This window comes from Seriola lalandi, unplaced genomic scaffold, assembly GCF_002814215.2.
Source record: "Seriola lalandi dorsalis isolate HSWRI2012SDOR001 ecotype SW California unplaced genomic scaffold, Sedor1 jcf7180002054892, whole genome shotgun sequence".
Classification (NCBI taxonomy): Eukaryota; Metazoa; Chordata; class Actinopteri; order Carangiformes; family Carangidae; genus Seriola; species Seriola lalandi.
The window spans coordinates 220,717-248,066 of record NW_019525444.1 but is presented as its reverse complement, the minus strand read 5'-3'; the positions used below and the strand labels follow the sequence as shown (position 1 = coordinate 248,066).

The following is a 27,350-nucleotide window of genomic DNA, read 5'->3' as shown; positions in this document are numbered from 1 at the left end:
TGAAGTGAAGAGCTCCGCCTCTCTGTTTACATGACGTCAGAGCGGAAACGGCTTCCGTCAACAACACAGTGAACATCCAGGGGTGAACTGTACACCTTCACTGAACCGTAATCTCTCTTTTTCTTTTTTTTTTTTACTTTTTCCCATTACGAATAAGCGAATTCATTTGACACAAAAGATAGGTTTTGATAGGGTGTCAAGGACAGTCTACTCCACTGTCGAACGGAAGGCAACGTGTTGTATGCTAACCGGATGTTAGAAATTTCATTAGTAATTTCATGTAGCATTAGCATTAAGCTATATGTGAACTACATCTCCAGTGTCTGACCAGGCAGGTTTTTACTCTTTATATCTACCTGCACTTCGTGTGTACACATGTATGATCATTTGGGTTCATAGGTTGTAATTGGATGTAGATTTAGTAATATAATGCTATATAATAAATATGTTTTGTCTACAAGTACCTCTGGTATTCTACTATTTCTAACAGTTTTCATTTTTAAACACAGTTTATAATAAGCATCAATAGATGGCTATATGGGCAAGGTACTCGAACTGCGGCATGGAACAAAAATACGGGATATCAAAGCCATGTTGTAAATTTTCACCTTGACTTCATCTAATGTTAATGGGGTATATCTCTGCTGCAGATGAAGGTGATCCAGCACTCTGCACAGACACTGCAAACAGCTTTGGTCTCTGATCATCAGGGCTTGGCTAAAGTTTACAGAGAGTACACAAAAGAAGAAAGGCGTCTTCTAGAGGAAGGATTCCACCCCGGGGAGCCAGGTTCCCTTTTCCAACCCATCACAGTGCACTCTGACTCAGACTGGATCCCTGCTCACCCTGAGGAGCCTCAAGACTTTGAGAGCTTCTACAGAGACCATTACCGGAAGACTCCCAATGCGAGTCACAACACTATTTATATTCAAACCATAGGTAAGTATGTTTGTGTCTAGTGGAGTTAGTACCTGGAGTAGTTTTCTTCACTCACGTGGAGTGTGTTTGGGAAAATAGATGATGAAAATAGATGGCCATTAGCACTGAACATATAAAAGGGAATGTAAGCATGAGTATATTTACTGTTGTAAATATACATAATAATAATATATATAGTAATATATCAGTGCCAGTAATAATGCACCATTGAGCATAGATGATGATGATCTCAATGACCAAGACATGGGAGAAATTAAATTCAAATGATACTGTGGGCTATACGGATGGATGAGGCATGAACAGTATGGTATACAGTGGTTTTTTTAGACTCTATGTGCAGCAGGTCACATGGTTGCTTGGCCTTATTTCTTCCCTATGTTTCTTGTAGGTTCCTTTGGAGAGGCAGGGGTCCAAACAGACCAGTATGTGGAGTGGCTCAGACAATATAGCCAGGCCTTCTTCTATGGACTTTCTGTGAAGTTGCTCCCAGCAGTTACTGTGGCTGAAACGGGATGCTCTTTCAGAGTTAACAGTAACACACACAACCTTCAGATTCTCACTGGTATATTTGGCAGTTTCACTTCTTTCTTTTGTTTTTTATAAATATGTGAGTGTTGGTGGCAAAATACAGTGATCCCAAACTCGACTGTCCATGATATTGCTTTGTCATTATGCTTTTCTCTTGAAATTTAGGTGACCTGCTACGATTTCTGGGCAACAAGAAACCAAAAGATGCTTTTTGTATTGTTGGAATCACAATGATTGACCTGTACCCCAAGGACTCCTGGAACTTTGTCTTTGGACAGGCTTCTCTCAGCATGGGTGAGATTTTACCTCAAAGCTTTATGTAAGAAAATATAACTTTCTCTGTGATTATTAATGATAGAAGCTGCCAGACAACACTTAGTAATTATCCTCCACTGTATCTGAACATACTGAAAATCTGATACCCTAAAATACCCTGATGTGTCTAGGATGCACACAAATAGTAGAATAAGTAAACAATGCCTCATAGTTTAAGGATATTTTGTCAATGTGAATCATACATATATTTATGATCATCAGTACTGTCTCTGATGATGTAATGTGGTTGTAGCACCACTAGATGGTGCCAAAGTGAAATACATATAGGAGAACTTCAGTTCCTAATAGCCTCATTATTCTTTTTGAACTATGCACAGGAATGGGTGTTTTCAGCTTCGCCAGGTATGATGACAGCTTCTACAGCAGAAATTATGCAGGGAGGCTGAGGAAACGGCTTCAGCTGAAGCAGGGGGACTACTCTGTGTTTGACAGATATTACACTCCCCCCATCTCCAGCACTCCTCTGCTTCGATCATGCAAGGTTTCTAGCAAACATGCTCTTCCACGCACTCACTTTTGAGTGGTCTTGCCAAAGGTCATCCAACTCTCCACTTTTACCAGTACTGCTGATTAAAAGACAAAAAACTGCTGATTAAACCATTTCATGTCTGTGCTTGTTTTTATTGTGTTGTTATCAGAAAACCCTAATGTGAAATATTTCTTTGCAGACAATGACGCATGAGATTGGCCATATGTTTGGAATAAGGCATTGCCAGTGGCTGAACTGTATCATGCAGGGTTCCAACCATCTAGAGGAGTCTGACCGTAGGCCTCTGGATTTTTGTCCCATCTGCCTCCGCAAGCTTCAGGTTTCAGTCGGCTTCAAAATAGGTGAAAGATACAAGGTAAAAAAAAGATTTCATAGAAAACAATACAATATAACAAAGATAATATGGTAGTCCCTTGTTCTTGAGTTTTCTATTTAAGTCTTCTTACAGTATGTTAACTTTGAGTACAGTTCTGCTCAGGTCTCATGATGAAAAAAGCATAATTATGTCCTCGTGAAGATAACACCTTCATAACATTAATTGGCAGAAGTTCAACAGGAGATTATGCTTAATCTGACTCTAATACAGAGTAAATCCTGTAGTACAGAATCGAAAAGTATATACTCGTGATGTACTCTTTAGAAGAGCAGTACAAGTTCATTTGGTTGCTCACTTACTCGGTGCTGGGTCACTGACTTTAGTCTGTGTCACATGCCTAAGTAATCCTGATTTTCTCAACCCACTTTCTAGCAACATCTATGCTCTACACTGAGAGTGTTCTTGGAGCCGACATGCCTGAGTTCACATGAAGTCTTTAACGCAGACTGAGTTTTAACTTGAGTGTTCTCAGCTTGTAGATGTCTCACACTAAATCTGACCCTTTCACAATGACTAATTGCTTTTTAACCTTTATTGTATATATTTCAGTTCCAGTAAGTATAACAGCTGTTTTTCGTAGAATTTTTTTTTGTTTTGCACATTAGCGGTACCTGTTACTGTGGCAACATCAATACCCAGAAGTAGCTTGTTGCAACACGCACTCTTGTTTACAAAGAAGCTTCTTGTTTTTCTGAATCACGAGATAGAAGTCAAATTCCAGACTAATGCAATAATTTAAGAATAATCTACTCAAATTGGAAGCATGTAACCTCGTTAGTCGCAGATGCTCTTGAATATAACAAAGAAAGTCTTTGAGAACTGGAGAAATTTAAAGACATTTCTCCGCACCTTGTGATCCCGGCTGACCAAAAGATCCGTTTTACAAAATGCATAGACACAATCAGATGCACTTCAGATTTTTTGAGTGAACTGAATGAATGTTTATCTGTGTTTATTAGGCCTTATTGTACTGGATGGAGGAGGATCAGAGACAAACACCCAGAGCAGGGGAGGCGGTTGCTCATCAGTCTGAACTCTACCTTCCCAAACCCACCGGAGCCTTTCATGCATCCAAACTTTGGCTCTGCAGGTGCCTTGACATACTGGAAAAAAGGTGAATTATAGTATTTTCCTGTATATGTGGATAAGATCTGGAGATAACAGAGAAGACGGGGACATCCAAATGCATGTAGCGCTCAGCTTTTCATGTGTACCATGACACATTGTCCTGTGTTGAAGATTCATGCTGCTGTTTGATAAAAAAACAGAATCTTGTTGTTTATGACTGTTACACCCGACCACAGGCCACACTCCTTATATTTTGCCTCACAGGTATTGGCTACCCATAGTAATGTACACTATATGGAAGCAGAGACTCCACATATTGACATTATCAAGTATATATTGAGATGTACTGGTTAAACAATGTTATGTGCGCCAGTGGTTCCAAAATGAATGAATAAAATTATATTTATTATTGCAAATTAAGGATGCTATATGTACATGACATATCTTTTATTAATATATTATATATTTATAATATTCTATCAACATGGGGTGAGCTGGGTTGGTGGACTTTTCATCCTCTTTAAATATTTGTTCCAATCAAGTAACTCACCTTTTAGCTTTCTGTTTGAGTTTCTATTAGTTCTGAAGTTCATGTATTTTAATATGTGGAAACTTATTGTAGTGCATCTGTTCTTCTTCATTATATTTTGCAGTGAACAGTTTCTTCCAGGTAAATGTTTACAAAAAGAAACCATTAGTCATAATTCACAGGCTCAAGTCACTGTTTCTTTATTGTGATTGAACACATTTTCATTACAAAAATAGTTTGAGTCTGACATCTCATATCACAGTGCATTTGTCAGCTTGGCGACAGCTTGATTAAAAATAAAGTTTTAATCACATACTCCTGAGCTTTATGCATTCTCTATAACAGGTGTTACAGAATCTGTGCAATTTAGTGTTCGTGCAGCTACATTTGGTTCACAGTTTTTCTGGCTTTCATTACAGTATTGATCGCCAGTCGGTAATTAGTTTATCAGTGTTAAATCGGTGCATCTTCTCTCTGGAACATCTAAAGGCACCTCCATTAAGACACTGCATCACTCGTGGTCCATTTTGAACAGGTCCATACCTTTCAGCAATATTTCATACCACTGTCTGTTAAAACAGGATGACATCAAAAGCTAGTCACTCTTTTGAATTTTAACAGTACTGATTCTGGTAAAAACACTGTTTGGTACATTGGGTATGTAAGGCAAGAGTGCTACATACATATTGTGATCCAAAGGTTCCCAAGATTGCTCTCAGAAAACCAGATCTACAGAGGCATATGTTAAACACTTAATAATGGTCTTCTTCATTGTATTCGTGTCACTTCAGCTCTCTGGTAGCAGTAGTCTTTCAATAGCTTTTTATCCACTGTGTGGCTTGACCCTTTTATTACCCTTATCCTGCGTTATCAACTCAAGCAAATCGTATAACCTCCTGGACATCTCTTGTGGCACCTGCATGGTTGCGATCCAAGATGACTTCTGCTTTAGCGCAATCATGAGGACCGTCAGTTCTGTCCAGTTTATGCTCTCCACTCTGTTCCTCTGAGTCCTCATTCCTTTCAGCTATGTCTTCAGGTTGTTTTGAGTTTCTCTTCCTACAGAGTAATCCTCTCTTAGCAGGTTTTACCAAACCCAGGAACACGGCACTCAGAGCCATGCCGATTGCGCACGAGTAGAAGGCTGATCCGTAGTTCTTAGTGACATCCACCAGCACACCTGGGGACAGAGCAGAGGTTAAAAGGAAGCATTAGAGGAGCACTCCAGCAACTTTACAAATCAAGTTCAGTTTGCTCAACTCAACAGTTGTATAAGTCTTTGACTCTTTAGAGAGCTTTTTAAAGGAATGAGAAAATAACCCTGACGATGTCATGGTGATGTCATCAGAGTCATCTAGGCAAGATATGCATAGAGAGGGTCTAAAGAGAGACACTTTCAAGTTGCATTATGGGAGATGTAGGATCCAGTGGTATCAGAGCTTGGCCCATAGTAAGGACTAAAAATCAAGGTATCTTGTTCTCTGCTGCACCAATTTTTCTGTTTGAATCTTGTCTCTTGAAAGTCCTTCAAATTAACAGAAGTGCAAAACTAAAATGATGGAGTACACAGCACAACAGCTATTTCATTACAAAGCCCTACAAACCTCCTGCGCTTAAAGTCATTGTCTGCATTTCTTTCTCCCTCTGTCACTCTTTCAGCTCTGATTGTACAGTATGTTCATTGTACCAAGATACAGTCAAGTAGGAAACATGGTGTTAATATGATCAAAATTACATTTTGGTCATCATGAAATAAGCATCTGTGTGTGTGATCTGAAGATAAACTTGTGATTAAAACAAAACTCTTACCTCCAAGTGGGGGTCCAGCCAGCCCAGCAAAGCTATGTATGAACACGTAGACCCCAGCAGCCGAAGACATCCTATCTATGCCCACCACATCATCCTCAGCCAGCATGGGGATGTGGGTGCATGCTAGTGTCCCCATAAAGAAGCCATACAAAGCGCAGCACACAGCCAGGCCATAGAACTCCGTAACCAAAGTAAATCCCACCAGATCCGCAGTCATTATGATTACACATGCCAGAAGAACAAGCAGTTTCTTCTTCCTGAACTGCTTACGTGTCAGGATCCATCCAATGGAGAATCGACCTAAGATTTCAGCCACAGCCATGGTGGAGAGCATGTAGGTGGCACTGTCCCGCTCCACGCCGCGACTCACACTCAGCTCAATGATGTAGAGTTGAGGGGCGAAGAAGCCGAGTGTGGCAAACAGCCCAAACAGAGAATATAAAATGAAGCTGCACTCTCTGAGGATGGAGAAATCTAGAAGTTTTGAATTCTTTGCAGATAGACTTTCATCCCGCGATTTATTGTCCTCATCTTTCATCCCTTGTTTCTCTGCGTCTTTCTTCTTTTTCCCCTCCTCAGTTTCAGGTTCTCTAATCTCTGCCTTACTGCTTTCCGCAAATTTCTGCTCCGTCTCTGAACTTGCTTCTTTGTGCAGTAAAGTCTTCTCCTCTGGGCTGCTGTCATCTGTGTCCTTTAGAGACTGAACACCAGAGTCTCCGGTGCTCAAAGAGCCTCTGGTTGGCTCATTGTCCAGACTGGATGAGGTATTTGGTGCATGTGAGGTCTTGTTCATCATAGAGTCCTCTGGATTTATGTCCTCTACATTCTCCTGTGCACTGAGGACATCCAGTTCCCTTGAGGACAATCTGTCAGTCTCTGTCTCGTGGGACGCTCTGGGTTTTAAAATGATTGGCCGAAGCAGAACGCCACAGATGATGATGGAGCTCTGCAAAGCTCCTATCACTGCCATGGTATTTCGCCAGCCAATATGGTCCCTCAGTGCAGAAAAGGCTAAGAGTCAAGAGGAGTTAATCAGTGAGTGTTCATCAATAAAACTAACTAATATAGAGTATAACCAGATTTATCCTTTAATATGGGTCAAACTTTACTCCTCATCCTTCATCTGAAGAATGCACATTGCAATAGACGGTTTTCCTGAACCCTAACCTCACACTTGTCTAAATGTATAGCTCTTGCACACACCTGGCGCCAGGGCAAACATGGACAGGGACTCTCCCATGGAAGCCACGGCTGTGACCAGAGCCCGTCGACGACTGAAGTATTTGGAAAGGATGGTCACAGTGGGAAGGAAGGTCAGACAGTAGCCCAGACCTGTGCAGCGGAAAAGATGCAAGTTTTTAAGATCTAATTCAGATAGACAAGCACAGCACATAATAGCAGTATGTGGTGTTCAAAAGGGGAGACAAAGGAACAACAAATCAATTACATACCTGCAACTAATCCATAGGTGATGTACATTTGATTGATGGAGTTGGTAAAGCTGGTGGCGATGGTACCCGTGGAAATAAGCAATCCTCCAATCATGACGACAAGTTGGAACCCAAAGCGGTTTGTCATCACAGAGGAGAGAGGCCCTGAGCAACAATGGTGGACAAACTGGTGTTAAGAGTAGGCAGTGGTACATTAAGTCCATCAATTTCATTGTCATTTCAGTCTATAGTCTCTACTTTGTTTTTGCAGGATCGCTCACCCTTGTTGTACTCACCATTGAAAGTCATCACAAACACGCAGATGGAAACAATCCACGAGACTCGACTGTTGGTCTCTCCAAATTCCTCCATCAGGTCCTGGAGGAAGATGCCAAAGATCTTGATGGTGCCATAAGTGAAAACCTCCACCAAGAAGAAGGCCACAGCCACCACCCATCCCCAGCCTCCATCAGGAGCCTCTGGGTACACGTTGGGCCCCAAGAAACGCAGTCCCTTGGCTCCACACAGTGCCATGACTGTAAAAAGAAATTGTATTTTTAGTGATTGGCAAAGTAAGGACTCACTAGGACTCACAGTGAGTGGCTGCACATCAAAACAATATTTCTGTCTCACATAAACAGAAAATATATTCTTAAGACATGTGCAGACACAGAGTCGAGGACAAGGCAGATCCTAATCAATAATTACAGCAATTGTTTTATTCGGAGTTTCTCTCCGTCAGCTCTTTTGCTTTGGAGTCTTTTCAGTAAGCAGGGTAACACATCCCGTTTGCAGCTACACTTTTTCTTCTTCTGCATAACTGATGCTTACTGAATCACAGCAGGGTGTTCCAGTCTGAGCCACTCAAGTTGTACAGAAGTTAAGAGTGCATAGCTTTTACAGCTTTTAGTATAAAATAAATCCTCATCCACTTAAATCCTGGTGCTCATCATGGTGCCTTTCACACCATTAAACTAGTTAACTTAAAATCACAGGTTTTTTTAATCTAGTTTGACCTTTTTCCCTTGTGCAACACTGCTTGAATCAACAAATGATCATTTCTACACCTGAATACATGATGGATTCTGTATAGAGTTTCCCAAGTGGCTCAACCTACCTAGGTTTGGTTTTATTATCTACAGTGTATTTTGTTTGACCCCCTAGTTATACAGAGATAGAAACGTGTTGTGTAATATTCCCCCCTAGTTTTGTCAAATTTCGCAATAGATGGTGGCTTCATAGCAGCTGTGCTGGTATGTTAAGCATAGCGTAAACTCTTTATTTCAGCTACTGACTTCTCATATTGCATGTCATACAATGCAACAAAAGCACTACTGTCTCCTTAAACCTGCTGTAAAGTTTACAAAAATACAACTGCTCTGTATGGTATTGTGTCACTTTAGCATCTAATAGAGCTGTATTTTGCAAATCGCTGTGCTGACCAGGCAAAAGTGTGTCATCATGCACACCTATATTTCTATATGCACAAGCAAAATAGTTGCCGTGGACAAATGACTGTAATTAGTGTACTAATGCAATTTGAATACTAGTTACATTTGCACAGCACTTTTAAGTCTTAATGATAATTAAAACGTTTCGGTTTGCAAAAAAAGTGGTTTCATTGAAAGCAACTATTATCACAGTATTTTTAAATTCCATCATACCATTCCCTTTAGTGTAATAAGGAAAACGCAAACGCGATGTCACCGCATGTTTGGGGTTGGAAGTCACTGTCAGTCAATGTTAAATGTTTTAATTTGTTCATGTTAATTTTAAAATAACGAATTTGTTTTAAAATTGACAATGTGTTACCTTTATTTTTTTTTTTCATTAACAGTGGAGGGAGTGAGTGGTAATATTTTGGCCCGGAACCATATAGCTCGGAACCATATGGTTCCGTCCCCTCGGCTGACGCAACCATTAGTCTAACTGCTGCTCACGTGGTCGGTATGCCACTTTAATAACTGCTCAGATACCTCGTAAGTACCTTAAGTCGCCTGTTTGAGCTACATATTTAGTTCAAGACGTGTTGAACGTAAGTCCCGCTAAAACAGGACTTTAACTAGAGCAAAGATACTGGATTATAATGAGACAGTTGATGCTCCAGGAGTGTCGCTCACCTGTGTGTAGCTAGTTTCAGACGGTTCCTTTTCTTCGCTCCTCACTGTTGCTCCTGTAATCCCGTTTGTGTCGCGCGCTACTTCAGTTAATTAACGGTTGAGCTCTCCGTACACATTTTTATTTAAATTTTTTTTTTTTTACGTGTATACGAACACAAACATTCGCTCACATGGAGACTCCACAGACACGCGTTAAAGCGAGCGCTGCCTGACACAAGCTGGCTCTCATGAACACCCTCCCTCCTCCCAACAGACACCCACAGGGAGAAGCAGGATAAAGGGAATCTGGTTACAGCCAGTCCTCCCCCCATATCCGTCTGCAGACCCCTGACTGCTCCCTTTTACTGTGTGTGGGGGGGTTTGGACACAGACTGGTGTGTGTGCGTGTGTGTGTGTGTGTGTGAAAGAGAAAGAGAAAGAGAAAGAAAGATTGTGGATGAGTATTGCTGTGCATTGAAGCAAAAACAAACAAACAAACAAACAAAAAAAAAAACAATGATTAATTGTCTTAACATTTAACAAAACACAATTTCTACATATAATTTGTGTGTTTAATGTTAATTAAAGGCTGCGCTCTGTTTGGCGTCAGTTCTACAGGTTATTGCACTTCTCATTATTACACCATTGTTATTACAATCCTCATTGTGCAGTGACTTTTGATCGTACAGTATGATTTTTTTTTTTCTTTCCCCTTTTCAAGTGATTGTACTTTGACATGATGTGGCAGCGATACTTCTATTCGGCCATCGTTTACTGTCCAATTCACCAACTCCACAACCTCCCCACACCTAAATATTCTACCACAGTCTGGTGGAATGACAGTCACCTCTGTCACATCTAATGGGACCGTCAACTCCCAATGAATTATTCACTTTTTTGTTTTATCTTCCAACTATGAATGCTGTTTAGTTTGATCAATATTTAGACTCGATCAAGAACCATGTTTCTTGTTTACAGGGGCATTTAAGAAATTTGATTTACTACTGAAAGGTTTCTAAATGATTTCCGTAACATGTATTTTGAGTTGTGTGGTCACTTCGTTCTGTTTGGAGTTGCTTTGTGAAAAACTCTTCATTGTGTTGTGCATTTCTCCAATAGAAACGTCCAGTAAAGCTGCACTTCTGGCTCTGGTACAGTTTAGCATTCAGGAGTTTAATCTGACCTCAAACCTTTACCTCATCATTTCTTTATGTTAACGTTACACATAGAGCTAGTTGGTGATGTAAATGGCTGTTGCTGTTTATCATTATGTGAACCAATTTGGTTTCAGGTGCAAACAACATTCACCCTCTACCCCTTCCTTTAGCAGGTTGAATATAGTTTTAATGTCTTTAAATACCGAAAGTGAGCTGAGAAATCAAACAGAAGTGTTTCACAGATGTCAGTTTGTATTACAAGTTGACCGGGTCTCCCTTCAAACCTATGTGATACTTGGCAGGTTTTGACCCAAAATGGCCGAGGCTTTCACCCTGTTTCTTCTGACTGGGATGCTGCTGTGTGGACTGCTGCTCCACACGATGTCTCAACATGGAGCCAGGGGTGATAATGGCAGTAAGAGGCCCAATTTTATCATCATACTGGCAGATGATATAGGCTGGGGTGACCTGGATGCCAACCGGCCTGAAGAGAAGACAAACAACACACCTTACCTCAACCTGATGGCCGAGCAAGGACTAAAGTAGAGAATTTATTAAATATCATATCATGTTTCCATGTCATATCATCAGCGTCTGATGTAAATCCTATTAACTGACTTGATCTGTGATACCTTTGCTTTTTAAGTGAAAGCATTAAGGTGATGAAAGCTGGTTATGTTTGGAAAGATGTTGGTGTTTCAGTCTATGACGAGTGAGACGGCACAGAAAAGGTTATATATGAATAACAAGATATTTTAGATGCTATATCCTCCTGTCAACGAGGTAGAGTGTCATTTCTCCATAAAAACATTGTTCTTTTTTTCTAGATTAACAGATTTCCATTCCCCAGCCTCAACCTGCTCCCCGTCCCGAGCTGCCATCCTGACAGGCCGCTACGGCCTAAGAAACGGGGTGACACATAACTTTGCAGTGGGCTCTGTGGCCGGCCTGCCTGTCTCTGAGGTGACATTGCCCCAGCTACTACAGAAGGCGGGATACTACACCGCCATGATCGGGAAATGGCATCTGGGCCACAACGGACCATATGGTCCAGCTAACAGAGGTAAGCGGGAGCTTGAATCTGTCGGGACCCAACTGAACTGTCACAGCCTCATTTCTGAAAGATTTTGTGTGAAATTTGGTTAAAATTTGTTCAAACATTGCACAAGGAAAGAAAAAAATCTCTCTTCTTTTCAAGCGAAAGCAAAAATATAGAGATTGGTTTCAGGTATGAATGTTTCTTTACCTGTATAAGAATGGACAAATTAAAAAAATCCATTTATTGTTGATCTGTGGCTTCTGTTGCCTCTTCTGGTGTCCTTTAGTAAACCTACAGTGCAAACAAACAACCCTTTGTAAACATAAGAGACAAATAAAGTTATCTATACCTCAGTAACCCAGATGAGGAAACTGCTACAGCCAGTGAGGTGTAAATAAGATTAGATTATGTATGGATTATATGTACATACACTACCAACAAATTCAATCAGCAACAGAGGAATTGCTGATTCAAATACAACATGTAATCATTTAATTCCATTGATCAGTTGAAGGATGCACATGACACATTGAACTGAGATAGGAGCTAAAACACATGCACATATACTTACGTTTCTATTGCGCAGCAGCTTTCAGGTTCAGAGCTATGGTGTCATTCAGTCTTTCCAGACTTTTCCAGCCACTTTGAGTCCCATCGGCCTCGCCGCAGGGAACAGACAAAACAGCCCAGATAATCAACTTCCTGCAGCTGTGTCTTGTGAGAATGCTGTGATCGTAGAAGGACAGCGTGAAGCTCACGGCGTGCGCATTATGCCTTCCGAGTGAAATTCATTTCCTCCTGTTTTTTTTTTTGCAAAGACACAACTCCAAGCCGTGATGTTTAAGTGACACAAAGTGATATCTCTGCGCTTTCTAAACGTATGGCCCCATGACATCGATCTTAGTCCTTTCTAATTGAACCTCATCAGCACTTACAGAATTTGCATTTGTCCTTGTTTGCTGGACAGGTTTTGACTACTACTTAGGTATTCCATACAGTAACGACATGGGCTGTACTGACATACCGGGATATAACCTGCCCCAGTGTCTTCCGTGTGACACACCTGGACCTCAGGTATTCAGGTGTGGCTCTGTGCTCCTACTCAAACAAATATGAAACTCTCACACCATAACTGAATTTTCTCTATAGACAAATGTTGTTCTGTTCGACATTCAAGTGCATACTTGTTTCTGTATGTACATTTCTCAAACAATGAAGACTGAGTGCATGACATTTTTACCAGGGGAATTGCAAAACACAAAAAAGTTTGTGTGTTTGATAGGAATATAAGTAATGGTAGAAAATACTGTAAATGGATGTAGCTGAGAAGTATTAGAATATGACATTCAAATTCACCAGTTCGTTTTTTTTTTCCCTGCACTTTCCAAGACCATGAAATATTGAAACGTAAGTGTAGGATGTAAAAGTTTCATATCTGTGGAAAAACCGAGGATGAGTGAGTGTGAGTGCACATGTAGGTTAGGAAGTTTAATTTACTACCTTTCTGATTAGACCACACTCTAAATCCCTACACCTCCCTAACTAATCCCAAACCCTTTCACCACTCGACAGCCTTACTTACACAAATACACACCCACACTCATATCATTTATTTACATGCCATTATGTGTATGTTATTATGCTCTGCTATTCTCATGTTCAAGGTTGAAGAGGAGCGCACATGAAGGCTGTTACTCCAAAGTTGGCCTTCCTCTGATTGAAAACAGCAGTATTGTGGAGCAGCCGCTCAACCTGTGGACACTAACAGAACAATACAAATCTGCTGCAACCAGGATTATACACAAGGCAAGGTACAATACAGCTGCAGAGATTCATAAAGTATAAAAAGGATTTCATATTTGACAGGCTGCTGCAGTATAAATAAGTTTGTGAGCATTGAGACATAACATAGCAACAGAGCATAGTTGTGCAACCTTTGTTTGAGCTTCTCTCTGTCAGTTGTGTTGTCCAGTGACTCAGCAGCCAGAGAAACCTGGTCTGTCAAGTCTCTGTAGAGAGAGAAGCAGACACCCAAACACACTGGGGAATCTTTCAAAATGTCCACTGCAACCCGATCACGGCAGGACCAATGAACTTTATTTTGGAGGCTATAATAGTGCAAGTAAAAGTCAAGGTCAGTAAAGATAGTCTGGTCTGTCACTGTTTCCATGCAGAACTCCCTGATTTTGACACTGTTTAGAGTCTAGTTGTTTTTGCCAGTGTTCAGCTGCTCTGAGCAAAGACACTTCACTGTGGTTCATTGGAGGGAACATTAGGAGGAAAATCAGCAGCAGGCAATAACATTTGTACCCACCTGTGGTTCATTGCCTTTCAAATGCATTGGTATATGACCAGAGGCTGGGAAAATGATGACCACCAATCTGTGTGTCCTCCATGTTTATATGTCACCCCATTCCCAGTGATCACATTCTTTTATGCATTTTAATGAAAATAGTGAAATTCTGTGGCTCGTATAGATAAGCTGATGAATAGCAGGCTGAAGCTACACATGTTGGTGTCAGTGTTTTCATGGGCTGTGCTAATACAACCCTATATTCCTAGTGTTGTATTGATAACAGGATAACCTACCAATACAGTATAATACAGTCCAATATAATAGCCTTACACTAAGTACTGCCTTTGTGCCTTAGTTGATTAGTTTCGATTTAATGTGTCAACGAGTTGTTGATCTTGCTTTATTTTGTGGTGTTAAACTAATATGAAGAACATTTTAATTATTATAAAAACTAAATACACACTTCCAGGCTTATTCACTGTAATTGCACCGTTTGTTGATATTCCAGAAAGAAGATAGGAGCTTTCTTAATTTGCCTATATGGAGGTGAGAATGCTGGTAGTAGTACAGTGCATAAAGTATATGTGTGTGTGTGTGTGTGTGTGTGTGTGTGTGTGTGTGTGTGTGTGTGTGTGAGTGTGTTTGTGTTTGTGTTGGAGCGGCTGGAGGGTGGGGAGGGGATGATCCCCGCTGTTTGCAGCTGTGTGTGAAAGACAACATGCCTTCATGCCGCGGGTATCGGTCATGTGTTTGTCAAGACGAAACAGCATGCAGGCTTTTATTCAGTGAGGTCATTTAAAGTGACTAATGCTGTTTTCCAGATATGCTAGAAAGTTTACATTCCTGCAAAGAAAAACAAAATGGCAACGTTCACTTTAAAGGACCAGTGTGCAGGATGTAAGGGGATATTTTGGCAGGAAGTCAATTATGTTTTCATCAGTGTTCAATCACCTGAAACTACAGATTGTTGTGTTTTCGATAGCATAGAGTCTATGTAGGGAGGGGGTCCTCTTCCACGAAACCTGTCCTGTTGCACTGCCATGTTTCTACTGTCAGAGCAGACAAACCAAACACTGGCTCTAGAGAGGGCCTGCTGTCTTTTTACATTGAAGGCCACCGTAGCTTCTCGTTCATGCTTGGAAAGCGCGGGGTGAGGAGAGGAGCATTCAGTTGGTTGCAACCTGCAACCTCACCGCTAGATGGCACTAAATCCTACACACTGGTCCTTTAATGTAGGAAACCTGCTCCAATGTGCACATTCATACCCTACGGACGTCACATATAATTGTTTCCAACACGTTTACACAAAATATAGTTCAGTATACTTCACTTTTATGTGTTAGATGCCAGTGTTGCATGTTGGCAAATATGAAGTTTTCATCTGGGGAACGCAATGTTGTTCAAATCATTGGCTGAATTTCACGCTTTCTGCGTTATTTTTCTGAGCTTGACTGCGAGTTGACATGAGTTTAACAGGCCTTTTGTCAGAGCAGACGTGATGATGTCATGGTAGCAGGAAAAGCACAGCTGTAACTAATAACACTGATAATGGCGGCTTTCCATTACAGTGTTTATCTCCAGGATTAATATAAAGGATTGTTATTATTAATGTTATTCCTCATGTTGCTGTGACAAGTCAAAATGTCTAAAAGAAATCTGCACTGTGGGATAATGGTGGTCTATGTTTGGAGACTAGTGTGAGAGTAGATACTTTGTTAGTCAAGAGCTTGCCCTTTTGCTTTAACACAGATCTGCTTATGAGCAAATATTGATTCAAAGAAGCATTTGTCTGTATAAACTGTCCGACACTTTATTCGTTGTCTTTTCAGGGAGCGAGGAAAGCCCTATCTGCTTTACATAGCGTTGGCTCACATGCATGTTCCCCTGGCGCCCCCGCTCCCTCCAGGTGCCCCAGCCGCTGCTCACCACCCAAACGACGGCAGAGTGTACAGTGCCAGTCTGCGAGAGATGGACGGCCTGGTGGGGGCAGTAAAGAGCGCTTCTGATGACACAGACAAAAACAATACTCTCATCTGGTTCACTGGTGAGACCGCTGGATGGATTATGTCTTTCTTTTTACACTACAAGTTTGATTGTTGTTGTAGAAAATAATCACAGTCTCATGTGTGTGCATTGTGTTTAGGTGACAACGGTCCTTGGGAAAAGAAGTGCCAGTACGCAGGAAGTGTAGGACCTTTCATGGGAAAGTGGCAGACAAGCAGAGGTATAAAAAATAAACTTCATGGGACACTGAAAAATGCATTCAGGCACCTGTGGATGCTTTGTTACCTGCTAAGGTGAGGTATCTGAGGGGGATCGTTTGGCTGTTGCTTGCTGCCTATTTTGACATGGTGTTAGCTGGTAGCTGGTGATATTGTAAACACAACATGCTTGGGAGGTAGTGGACAGGAACCCTGCATTGATCGGGTCCTTTTGAGTCAATCAGATCAATCGGGTCCGATTCCAGCGACAGGCTAGTAACCAAAGCTTGCAGGACATCAGCATCCCTGCCACTGAGGAGGAAGCAAAAGGTAGCACCTAGCAACAGGGGCGGGGGAGTGATGAGAATAGGCGGCCAAGGAAAGAGAGGAGTGATGGACAGAAAGTCAGAGTAAATTGGCTTAGGGCAAACGTTAATTCAGATCTGATAGGTGCAATGGAAGGGCTGAAATGGACAGGTGAGAAGATTTATTTTATGAAAATAGCATGGAAAGGTATTTTGGAGAGTAGAAAAAAGCAGCATTAGAGGAGGTAAAGTCAAGGCGGCAGCAGGAGAGAGATAGGCTCGTCAGAGTGGAAACAACTCTGAAGGCAGTGGGGGAAGGTGACAGATAATAAAACATTAATGTGCCGCAAAATGATCTCAAAATTTGACAGCTGGAAGGATTAGATTCATTCAAGGAGGAACTTATTATGTGCTTCCATCCCTCCAAATCCAAGCCAATGGATAGGCGAGGACCCAACGTGTCCTTTATGTTCAGGTATGGCTTCACTTTGGCTCATTCAGGGTGTAAAAGTATCCTGACTCAAAGTCGATACACCTGGAGAATTAACCAAGTGCTGAAGTGTCTAGCTGGAGCCGTGGGAGTAACAGGTAAACTCATGAGGCTGAACAAGTTAATGAATCAGGCTGCAAGCCACTTTGAACAGGCAGGATGCAAGGCAGCTAAATTAAGGGAGGGATCGGCAAATAAGAGTAGATTTAGAGAAACAGCTTGACCTCCCTCGGGTGATAGCTACCACTAATCTAAGACCAGATCTTGTGTTGTGGTTATAAACACAGTGATGTGTATTGTGTGGAGCTGAAAGTATCGTGGGAGGGAGGCAGGAGAAATGGCCTATAAGAGGAACAAGCTTAGATATACAGAGGTGGCAGTGGAAGGAGAGGAGCGTGACTAGAAACCTAAAGTCCGTCCCACACGTGGTGGTTGGCTTAAGTGTGTATTGATAATTGTACTGTCCGTCATATCACTGTGAATCCTCCTTTTCCTAAATTGATGATTTGCTGGTGTGTCAGGTGGAGGCTCAGCTAAGCGGACCACCTGGGAAGGAGGTCACAGGGTGCCGACAGTGGCCTATTGGCCCGGGAGGATCCCTGCAAACAGCACCAACTCCGCCCTGCTCAGGTACTAGGTGCTCCCATTTCACCAATACGGAGAGACTCCAACACTATCTAATACTAATGCTATCTTTATTGTATAGGTGGTACTTATACATGAGGAGTCCTCACTAACCCCCTCATGCTTACACACTGTTAGTTCACGAGGCAGGAAGATGCTTTTGGAGACGAGGATAAATGTTTATCATAAATACCAGTAGCTTAACAGAAAACATTATACATGTCTTTATGCTCTCTTGCAGTGGTATGGACATCTTCCCAACTCTTCTCTCTCTGGCAGGGGAAACACCTCCCTCAGACAGACGTTACGACGGCATCGATGCCACAAATACCCTCCTGCGTGGTGAACAGACTGGGCATGAGGTACTGACTAGTTTTCGTTGTCAATCTTACTTCGGTGTATATAAATAATTGTCCTCATGGTGTCGGTGGGGGTAATGTTTCAGACATTAGTTCTTCTCTTCTTTCTTTGCAGTTTCTTTTCCACCCTAACAGTGGTGCTGCGGGGGAGTTTGGTGACTTGCAGACAGTTCGAACAGGGAAATACAAAGCTTTCTACATCACAGGTACGAGTCAAATACAGATCCTATGTGTCCATGGCGAGTTCATATTGCAATTTATCACAAAGCAAAACATTTAAATGTGACACAAAGGGCTAAAACGTAATAAACACCATCCCCGTCCCCATGCAGGTGCAGCTGAGTCATGTGGTGGTGCAACAGGAAGGCAGGAGCTCCATGACACACCATTGATATTTGACCTGGAGCGTGATGAGGCCGAGGAAACCCCCCTGGAGGTTGGGACACCTGAATACCAGGCAGTAGTAGAGAGGATCGCCCGCAGGAGGGAGGAGCTATTATGGGACATTGCCACCGACACGTCTGCGTCCGCAGCAGACTACAGCACAGACGAATCAGCAGCGCCCTGCTGTGACCCGGGACAAGCTGTTTGCCGCTGCCACCCGCGCGGCCAACGGGACGGGAACTGACGCACTGAAACACTCACACAAAAGGGCAAGAGAGAAGTGCACAGATGGAAGCAAACAGATGTGGAGACAAATATCTCCTTTGGATGTGCTCAGCTGTTTGTTTGTAGAATGTGTTGTTTGGGGAGGTTCAACGTCCAGATGTGCAAACAAGCAGAGAGAGCAAAGAGAAGAAGAGGCCAAACTCTGTCATTAGTCAGGGGGCAGAGAGGAGGTCAGGGTGAAGTATTTCTAATGATTTGAGGAAACTAAGATCTATCAAACCAACTCTTGCCACAGTTTATAGATCAGTTTGTTGGGATGTAATTAAACATAAGAAAAACACACTGTTCAACAACTAGAGTTTCAGGGTACAAATACATCATTTTGTTATTATTTTGTTGAACATTTGATGAGATTTAAACATTCATGATGTAAATCATGCCGTCTTAAAATCAAAACCAGACAGTGCAGAGAGGTTGAATCACTTCCCAGCTTTAATGAGTCTCTGTGGTAAATGTCCAGTACTGAACAGCTCAATGCAGCGTAAGGGTGTCCTAACAGTGCCACCTTTTGGCAACTGAAATGGTATTACCATGTTACTTATTACAACAGTACTATATATAAATGTTATATATACATTATACACACAGTAAAAATCCTCAATATATAATTACGCATGGTAAGTCTATGCGTTGATGTGTAATACTTAAAACATTTTTTTGCAAAAGAATATTTAATACATCAAAGTAAAAATGACTATGACTTACATGTTAACATATTCAGCATCGTGTCGTAAATAAAAAGGTCTTCAGGATATCACTGAAATTCTCGGACCTGTAACTTTGTCACGTACAGCTCGTCATCAAGCTTTTCACATTTATGTGACTCTGCAGGTTTTTAGTCTCATCTATTGCTACCATGATTAATATCGCAGCCGCATCCACAAGTCATGTAATGCTTACTGCATGTAAGGTGATTTAAATAGTGTCTCACACTTATAACATCTTTTCCTTTCTCGAGTGAACTGCTGCTCTCCTGTCTTAAGGTGTGATGCATTTAATGCCCATTGATAAGCTCCCAACGACTGACAAAAATGCCCTGATGAGAGATTTTCCGATGATTTGGAAGTGACAGAAAAAGAAGGCATGTACATAAAAAATTATTACTTTTTTCTGATTATTATCAATTGCATTTTGGCTCATAAGAAGTTGCTAAAATTGCCTCTCTGGTGACTTCTTCATCTCTCTCTTTAGAGCATTTTTGTGAATCTGGCGCCTAGTTACTCTACAACATCTGCAGGCCAAGCCCGCCTGTCGTCTCCTCCGTGGTATATTCAGTCTGCTCAGTCATACTCTGCTGGACCAATCACCTGCTCATCTGGTCACTACCGTTATAATATTGTGCAACAACAATGTCATTATTCTAAAAAGTATTAACAGTTTTTATGGTGTAATATGGGAGTTAACTGTGAGACTCTTGAGACAGGCTTTGAATCTGTCTAAAGATAACAGCTTAAAATGTTTTTTTTTAATGATGTTTGAACCTTCCACTCATTTTTTTTAGTGTTTTTTTTTTTTTTTTCATATTTCTTCCTTATTACAAAAAGTGGGAGGGATGCAGAATAGAGACACACCAGGAAGTAGCACTCTGGCACGTTTTGACCCTAGGCCAGCAGGGGTACATGTGGGAGGGTGGGGGTGCCACAATGTCTCAACACGTCAGCAATATTTTTGTCCATCCTCGCTGCTTGAAACAAGTGAGTCTGATTGTTACGCAGGGACGGGAGGGTTTCACCGGGGGTTTGGTCAGTTACTCTGGTTGCCCACTGGTGGAAACTCGTTCTCGTCATCAAGACAGACGGGGCCCTCGGCGAATTCATGCTCGGGGATGACCTCGCCCTTCTGGGCTCCGCCGTCCTCAGAGTAGCCTGGGGAGAGAAGAGGACAGGCAGAGATGGGTTTTGTTCCCTCCCGCTGCTGATAACATCCTCGTGTCCTCTGTAAGTCCCTCTAGCATCAGCTGCTTTTTATGCTTTTTTTTTTGTTGACAGGTTTGATTTTGATGTACAGGCTTCTGCTCAGATTAAACTCACAAAACCTGAGCAAACTCTATTATAGGTGCTTTAGATGAAGTTAATGAGCTGATAATCACTGATTATAGTGTAACTCATCACTTCCCCTGAAGAAGACATCTTTACACATTACTTTTTTTTTACCTCTAGTCCTCTAAATTCATCGTCCCATTTACTATTTATATCTTTAAGTTCAATATATTATTGATAATCCTCTTGTTATACTGCATTAGATAATACTGATAATACTGTAAATAACCTTCATAATGTAACATCTGCTGAAAATGTGGGTTGTTTTTTGTTTTGTTTTTTATAATGAGAGGTTACAGCGATTGCTTTCAGATATTTCTCATCTGCCAGGTATGAACCATTTTAAAGTTAGAATTAAACCAAAGGATTAATATTCAGGAAATACTTCCTGTATAACATTGTAAGCTCTTACTTAAGGGCACTTTTATTTGCATTTGCATGTGTTTGCAGGTTTCAGGAGTTGCAGAACAGCAGTCGTTAAAACATCACACGTGTAGTGTAGGGGCTAGAAATATGTAGCCTACAGTAGGTTTAAAGAGTAGCTGGTGAGTAGTTCAGGATGCCAGTGTTACATGTTGGAAAGGTTTTACGATTAGGACTAGCCTACCCATGAGAGTGGTGGAGGAGGGTGGGGTTGAAGGGAGTGCCACCGTGGCAGCGTATGATTGGCCGGGCGGTTGGGGAGAGACATCCTCTGGTTTGTCCTCTTCCTTCTCTTCCACCTGCTCCTCACTGGAGTCAAACAGCCTGCAGGAACAGAGCAGACTGAGACTTAACAACATCACAACACCCAACACCTACAAAAAAATCATTCTACCTTTAAGCAGATATTTATGTGTGATACAGCCCATTAAGACACACACACACACCTGTGTTTTTGGACAAGGACACACTCGCCTCCATCCTGTGGATCCACATTATAGATGTAGAGAAACCCGTCTGAGGACGCCACCAGCAGGCGAGGGAGCTTCTGAATTCTGACCAACAAAACACAGGAGATGTGAATGAACCTGCTCTGTCTCTCCCCCCCCCTCTCTCTCCCTCCCTCCCTCTCCCTCCCTCTCTCTCTCTGCGCCTTACGTTGCCAGGGCGCAGATGTTCTTCAGGCCGAACATGTTGAGTCGTACAGTCGCGAAGGCTCTGTCCTGATGCATCATGTCGGACACCTGGGTGGGCAGATAGGTGCTGGCTGCTGTGAACATTTTACCCACATATGCTGACCATGTAGGAGACTCCTCCTCTGGACTGGAAGGAAAACAACATCGATAAATCATTACTGGAGGGTTTTTTTTTCTGTCCAGTTGAATTTTACATAGTAAGGCTTTTTTTTTTTTTAAGCTGCTGGGTTGCTTTACGTCAGAAATACAGCAGAGGGTGCTGGTCATTTGATGAATTGTCCTTCCCTGAACCATGAGAGGTTCAGAAAAGGACAACACAGAGAAATCCCATGTCATTGTAAGATGCTTTGGAAAACAGCATATACAAAATGAAAAATGTAATGTTAATCTTCAAAAGGAAAACATTTTACCAGAGATAAAAAAAAAATCCTTTTTAAAAGAAACATCTTATTTTGACCTGGATGAAAGTACCAGCGAAAACCACATCAGTAGTACATCATCATTACCAGCACACTGAAGCTGGTCAGTCAGTGAATTGATTTTTTTGATCTACAGAAAACAAACCACTGACTTCATTCATCAAGTGGAAACAAACCGAGCTGAGTGTTTACCTGGGGCTGTGCTGCTCCAATTTAAAGATATGGACCGTCTCAGTGTTGCTGGAGGCACACAGGAACTGGGCATCCGCACTAAAGGACAATGAACTGATACTAACATATCTGACACACACACACACACACACACACACACACACACACACACACACACACACACACACACACACACAGAAGAAACAAAAACAGGCAGTAACAGTTAAGATTAAATGATGTTTTATTGAAAAAAGGATGGATGACTTGAACACATGCAAAATCTTTTTTTTTGATCATCTTGTTCATTCTCTATCCATAGTTTGATTGTTAATAGTTTCTGATTTAACTATATGAAAAGGAGCGCTAACCTCTTCATCCCTCGCCGGAATTCAAACAGTCTCTGTCCTTCAGGAATGCTGAAGACTCTGATAACCGTGCCCTGTGAAGCAGAAAACAGTTAGACTGCAGGGAAATAAAACAAAACAAGGGATAAAAGGGAATCAAGTCCTCACCTTCTCTGAAGCGCTGGCCAGTTTGGTGCCAGAGGCACTGAAGGTGAGGGCTGCCAAGGGACTGTCATGGGCTTGAATCAGCGTCACAGTGCTCTGAAAGGGCAAACAAGTGTTTTTTTCTAGTGACATCAACTCTGGGCTGCTTTTCCCAACGGGCTTTTCAAGTGACATGACAACAGCTGTAATTTTTCCCATTGTTGCTGTGTTAGAGTTTAATGCAGTCTCACCAGGTTGTTGGCATCATAGATTGTGATCTCTCCGATGGTGGCATTGCCGGGGTACGCCAGGTAGGAGTTACTGTGGTTGATGGAGAGAGCGCACAGACCTACGAGGGAGTACAGAGGATAGTTCAGGCTGTTTTCTGTCTTTTTTTTCTACCTTGTTTTTCTTCCTTGTTTTCTTTTTCTTCCTCTTCACACTCCTACTGCACCTGTCTTGCCAGTTGCTTCACAATGGAGCTACATATTTATTATCTATCTAATCATCAGCACAGTGAAACAAAGTCAGAGAAACTTGTATATTTATGTGTCTTTGCCTCCAACAGGGCTGGATCTTTTCCCTTAAACACTGGGTCTTTTCTTTGCACCCAAAATGTGAATATGAACACACACGTCTCAAAACCGAGCAAGTTGTGAGTCACTAGGTAATGTTTTTTGAGTTTACTTTTAGAGGTGTTTTTTGCTAGATTGCTAACTAATGTTTAAGTAATGTTGCCTGTCCATAAAACCGTGCTAGCTAGCTCAGACAGAAGCAGACAAGTTATACTAATCTTGCATCAGCTGTGTGGTTTCGCTGCTACCGCCTTACTTGGTCTGGGGTGACCTGTAGCTTCTGGTGGCTAATGTTAGCAAAGTATAGATAGATAGATATTGATCTACAACTAACATTACTCTTCTACTGCTCCACTATGTTTTAGACTTTACCATTATCCTGTAAATGAAACTTACATAAATTACATAATGTTGCTTTAAAGTGAAGCAATTAACAAGATTATGGTCAGAGTCCATAGGAACGAATGCACACACCATCTATACAATCTATATGCAGATGTGTGTGTAACAGCTTAGGTGTACCTGAAGGGTTGGTGGGTGTGTTGAGCAGGGTCTTGAGTAGTTTCATGTCTTTGATATTGTGGATGTAGATCGACTCCTCCAGGCACACCACCAGCCGCTGAGGTGACAGTGACACAGAGATTAGCACGAGAAAATATATTAGACAGCACAAACCAGGAGGATTGCAGGCGTGGAGAGAGCTACTTCCTGTTTATTACCTGTCTGTTCAGCCTGACGGAGAGGATGTTGTTGGAGTAGCTGTAGTTACAAATCTCCGTACCCTTCTTGAAGTGGTAGACGTTCATCCGCCGTGGCATGGACAGGCTGACCACCACCACCAGACTGCTGGAGAACAGCCGCTCCACTATGTACACATCTGGACACTCACCTAGGGGAGGGACAACAGAGAGACATCGGATACAGCTGGATACTTCTACGCAGTAAAGCTATGGAAATTTAATTATAAGCTCATACACCCGCTTCTTCCTCTTCTCTTAAATTCCAATTCAACCTCCCCCACTTCAACAGCTCCACTGCTATTATACACAGTGCATTTTGCTAACTACCATCCACTTTAATTACATATGAATACAAACTGCCAGGCAAAGAAGGTTATTGAGTTCAAACTTCCTTAAACTGACTCTTTCTCTTTCAGTGCAGCTGCTGAGGATTAGAAAACTGAGCGTTCCTCTGTGTTTACCTCCCTGTGTGCAGCAGAGCAAACATGCTGTGGCCTGTCTGTACTGTTGTATGACCAAGGTGAACCTGACCACAGCTCAGATAATACTATGTAGACTTCTGTCACTCAGCAGTTACGTTATCTGAGGCAGGGGATGCTGGTTTGTCACAGTGTACTTACTATGAGCATGACAGGACTTTTGTAAATACACCCACGAACATGTATATTCTACTTGGTCAATATGGGAGCTGTCATGTGGCATCACACACTTAATGTTGCTGAGAGAAGAGACTAAAGAACAGGTCCCTTCCTACCTCCCTCATGGATGCAGTCCAGTTTGTCCACAGCTGTGACTGAGAAGAGCCGGTAGCCAGTCTTGGTGCCCACTGACAGAGAACTACAATAAAACCACACACACAAACAACAAAGACCATCTTACCAACCACATCCGCCACTGTTTAGATGTAAAATACCTTAATAATACTGTCCAATGATTTACTGATACAAATACAGTCAACTATTTGTGCAGTTAAATAATGCCAGAAAGCTTTTTGTTTGTTTGTGCAAGAACAAATGACTGAATGGTCAGTAAAAGATTAAAAGTAGATGATTATCCATGCACACTGCACACACCCAGGAGGTGGAATCTATATAAAGGATGCTATATGCCACCGGCCTTATGACACTTAGTTTCCATTCAAGTCATTCGTGTGGAATGAGTGTCATTGGTGTACTGGTAGCTTGAAGGCAGCCTATGGCCACAACTGATAGGACATGGTTACCAGGTCAGATCCGAGCTTTGCTTCATCCCAGGAGGTGCTTGGTATATGACATGATTTCTTTCAGTTTATCTTATCTTGTTCAGACAACACAGCTGTTACACATCTTCCATTAAAATTGCCCCAAAGAAGCTCATCATATCTTATCATGGCTGAAGATGAAAAAAAAAACAAAAAAACCCAGGATGACAGAGATAAGGCCAGGTTGAGTGTTTGGCCACCTGCTTAGTTTTATGAGCAGAGCCAGAGGAGATGTTTGTATAAGCAGACACACCTGTAACAGAAGAAGTCAGCGCTGAATTCATCTGTTAATTTGTAGTTTACTACCTAATACTCTAATAATAGAAAATTGACATTTACAGCACATGTATGATTGCTCAAAATTAGTGGGGAGTCATACAAAATGACACAGAAACTTTAAAAAAAATTATCCTCAGAAAAATGACTCATTGGCTCCCACTGTTGAATGTTAATTATTTATTGTATATTAAGTGTCGTCATGCCTCAAGGTGGAGGTAAGCAGGAGTCATGCATGAGACACTTTGATATGTACATTGTCTTAAGCTGTGTCTTATTACTCAACAGCCAGAAGTTTGGTTGCTAACTGTGTAGTTTAATGTGCAACAGGCCTAGAAGATTAACACAGTGGCCTACTTCACTTTCAGTTGTTAGGGACTGATCTGGAAGTTTTAATAAGGCATACATAAGCTTTGAACGCACACATACAACTGTCTACTCGTGGGCTCTTTTGAACAAGTAACAAAAATTGAAACCACTGGGTGTGAATGCGAATGAAAACAATTATGCAATAGTCAGGTGCATCAAGGAGATTGAGTTCATGCTGGGCCCGGCCCGCAGGTCGCTTACGTGGTGTCCTGGTTAAACGAGGCACAGATGAAGCCTCGGTGCACTCCGGGCCCGTCCGGCGCGTCCTGGGACTCCATCCGACCCGCCAAAATTCGCTCTCCTCTCGCTGACCGAGGTCGGAGGCCTTCGGCTCGGGTCGATCCCCGCTTCCCCTCCTCTGCTCCCCGACTCCAAGCGCCACGCTCACACTCTTCAGGGAGAGGAATGTCCGGTCAGGCTAGCTCGGGTGGCACACATCACACACCGAGTGAACTATCCCGAGTCTGAACGGCACAAAAGACAGACGATTACACCTCCTTAATCGCCCCGTTTCTCTTCAGTCAGTCGACAGTGTTATTATTGTGTTATTAACTTTCAATATTCACACAGCAAAACAAAAACAGCTGATGGGAGGATGCGTCACTCTGAGCTCCATCACGATTGGCTGATGGTAACACGTCGAACCGTCCTCTCGGCCATTTCTATTGGTCGAGCTGCTGAAAGCTTGTGATTGATTTGACACAACAGCTGTCACTCAAATAAGAGCCGCCTATTTAGAGGAAAAAGCTGTTTATTGGCCAATTACACGCTCAGTCTTGTCACGAGGAATTGTTTTGATGATTTCATTGGATAAAAGACGTGTATCAGGCTTTTTTGCTGCGGACACATCAACGACACGGAGTGATGTGCAACTACTGGACAATGTTTTCTGTTGTTGTTTGACAAAAAAAATAAAAAATGTCATTAAGAGTTTAAAGATTTTATTTGTTTTTATTTTGCTTTATTAGATAGATGCATTTACTTATTTACTGTACTGTACTGTACTTTACTGTACAATTTTGAAGTGCTTGTACTTCACTTAAGTATGTCTATTTTATGCTACGTGTAGGCAACGCTATATTTCAGTGGGGAATACTGTACTTTTTTCTCCACTACATTTACCTGACCCCTTTAGTTAGCTGTTACTCTGCAGATTTAGATTTAATATGCA

At 41.9% G+C, this 27,350-nt stretch overlaps 4 protein-coding genes across 6 annotated transcripts; 2 read left to right on the top strand and 2 right to left on the bottom strand.

The window, feature by feature from the left end:
* The first annotated feature begins 3 nt into the window (after positions 1-3).
* Positions 4-7,868, top strand: LOC111672015 (archaemetzincin-2). 3 transcript variants are annotated; one of them, XM_023429278.2, is made up of 8 exons: positions 4-107; positions 651-939; positions 1,328-1,501; positions 1,633-1,761; positions 2,121-2,284; positions 2,472-2,648; positions 3,629-3,783; positions 7,777-7,868. In XM_023429278.2, exons 2-8 carry the CDS (start codon positions 651-653, stop codon positions 7,805-7,807), a joined length of 1,119 nt encoding a protein of 372 aa, XP_023285046.2. In that variant the 5' UTR covers positions 4-107; the 3' UTR covers positions 7,808-7,868. The 3 variants fall into 3 exon arrangements, with proteins under 3 accessions (XP_023285046.2, XP_087036246.1, XP_023285045.1); XM_087180120.1 differs by lacking the exon at positions 4-107 and adding an exon at positions 114-331; XM_023429277.2 differs by lacking the exons at positions 4-107; positions 7,777-7,868 and adding an exon at positions 114-331 and having other exon boundaries at positions 3,629-4,153.
* Positions 4,442-8,039, bottom strand: LOC111672011 (monocarboxylate transporter 7-like). Its single transcript, XM_023429271.2, has 5 exons — positions 7,802-8,039; positions 7,527-7,670; positions 7,279-7,407; positions 6,076-7,086; positions 4,442-5,446 (listed from the first exon to the last, which is right to left on the bottom strand). The coding sequence occupies exons 1-5, from the start codon at positions 8,037-8,039 to the stop codon at positions 5,142-5,144; spliced, it is 1,827 nt and encodes a 608-aa protein (XP_023285039.1). The 3' UTR covers positions 4,442-5,141.
* Positions 8,040-11,076: 3,037 nt separating this feature from the next.
* Positions 11,077-19,501, top strand: arsg (arylsulfatase G). The gene is made up of 10 exons (XM_023429274.2): positions 11,077-11,303; positions 11,589-11,824; positions 12,768-12,882; positions 13,465-13,611; positions 15,926-16,140; positions 16,240-16,320; positions 17,614-17,722; positions 17,958-18,078; positions 18,191-18,281; positions 18,408-19,501. Exons 1-10 carry the CDS (start codon positions 11,077-11,079, stop codon positions 18,701-18,703), a joined length of 1,638 nt encoding a protein of 545 aa, XP_023285042.1. The 3' UTR covers positions 18,704-19,501.
* Positions 19,159-26,796, bottom strand: LOC111672013 (WD repeat domain phosphoinositide-interacting protein 1). Its single transcript, XM_023429275.2, has 12 exons — positions 26,381-26,796; positions 25,049-25,131; positions 24,274-24,443; positions 24,077-24,173; positions 23,231-23,328; positions 23,004-23,096; positions 22,860-22,930; positions 22,513-22,620; positions 21,864-22,028; positions 21,653-21,760; positions 21,391-21,530; positions 19,159-20,609 (listed from the first exon to the last, which is right to left on the bottom strand). The coding sequence occupies exons 1-12, from the start codon at positions 26,455-26,457 to the stop codon at positions 20,488-20,490; spliced, it is 1,332 nt and encodes a 443-aa protein (XP_023285043.1). The 5' UTR covers positions 26,458-26,796; the 3' UTR covers positions 19,159-20,487.
* Between the last annotated feature and the right edge of the window lie 554 nt (positions 26,797-27,350).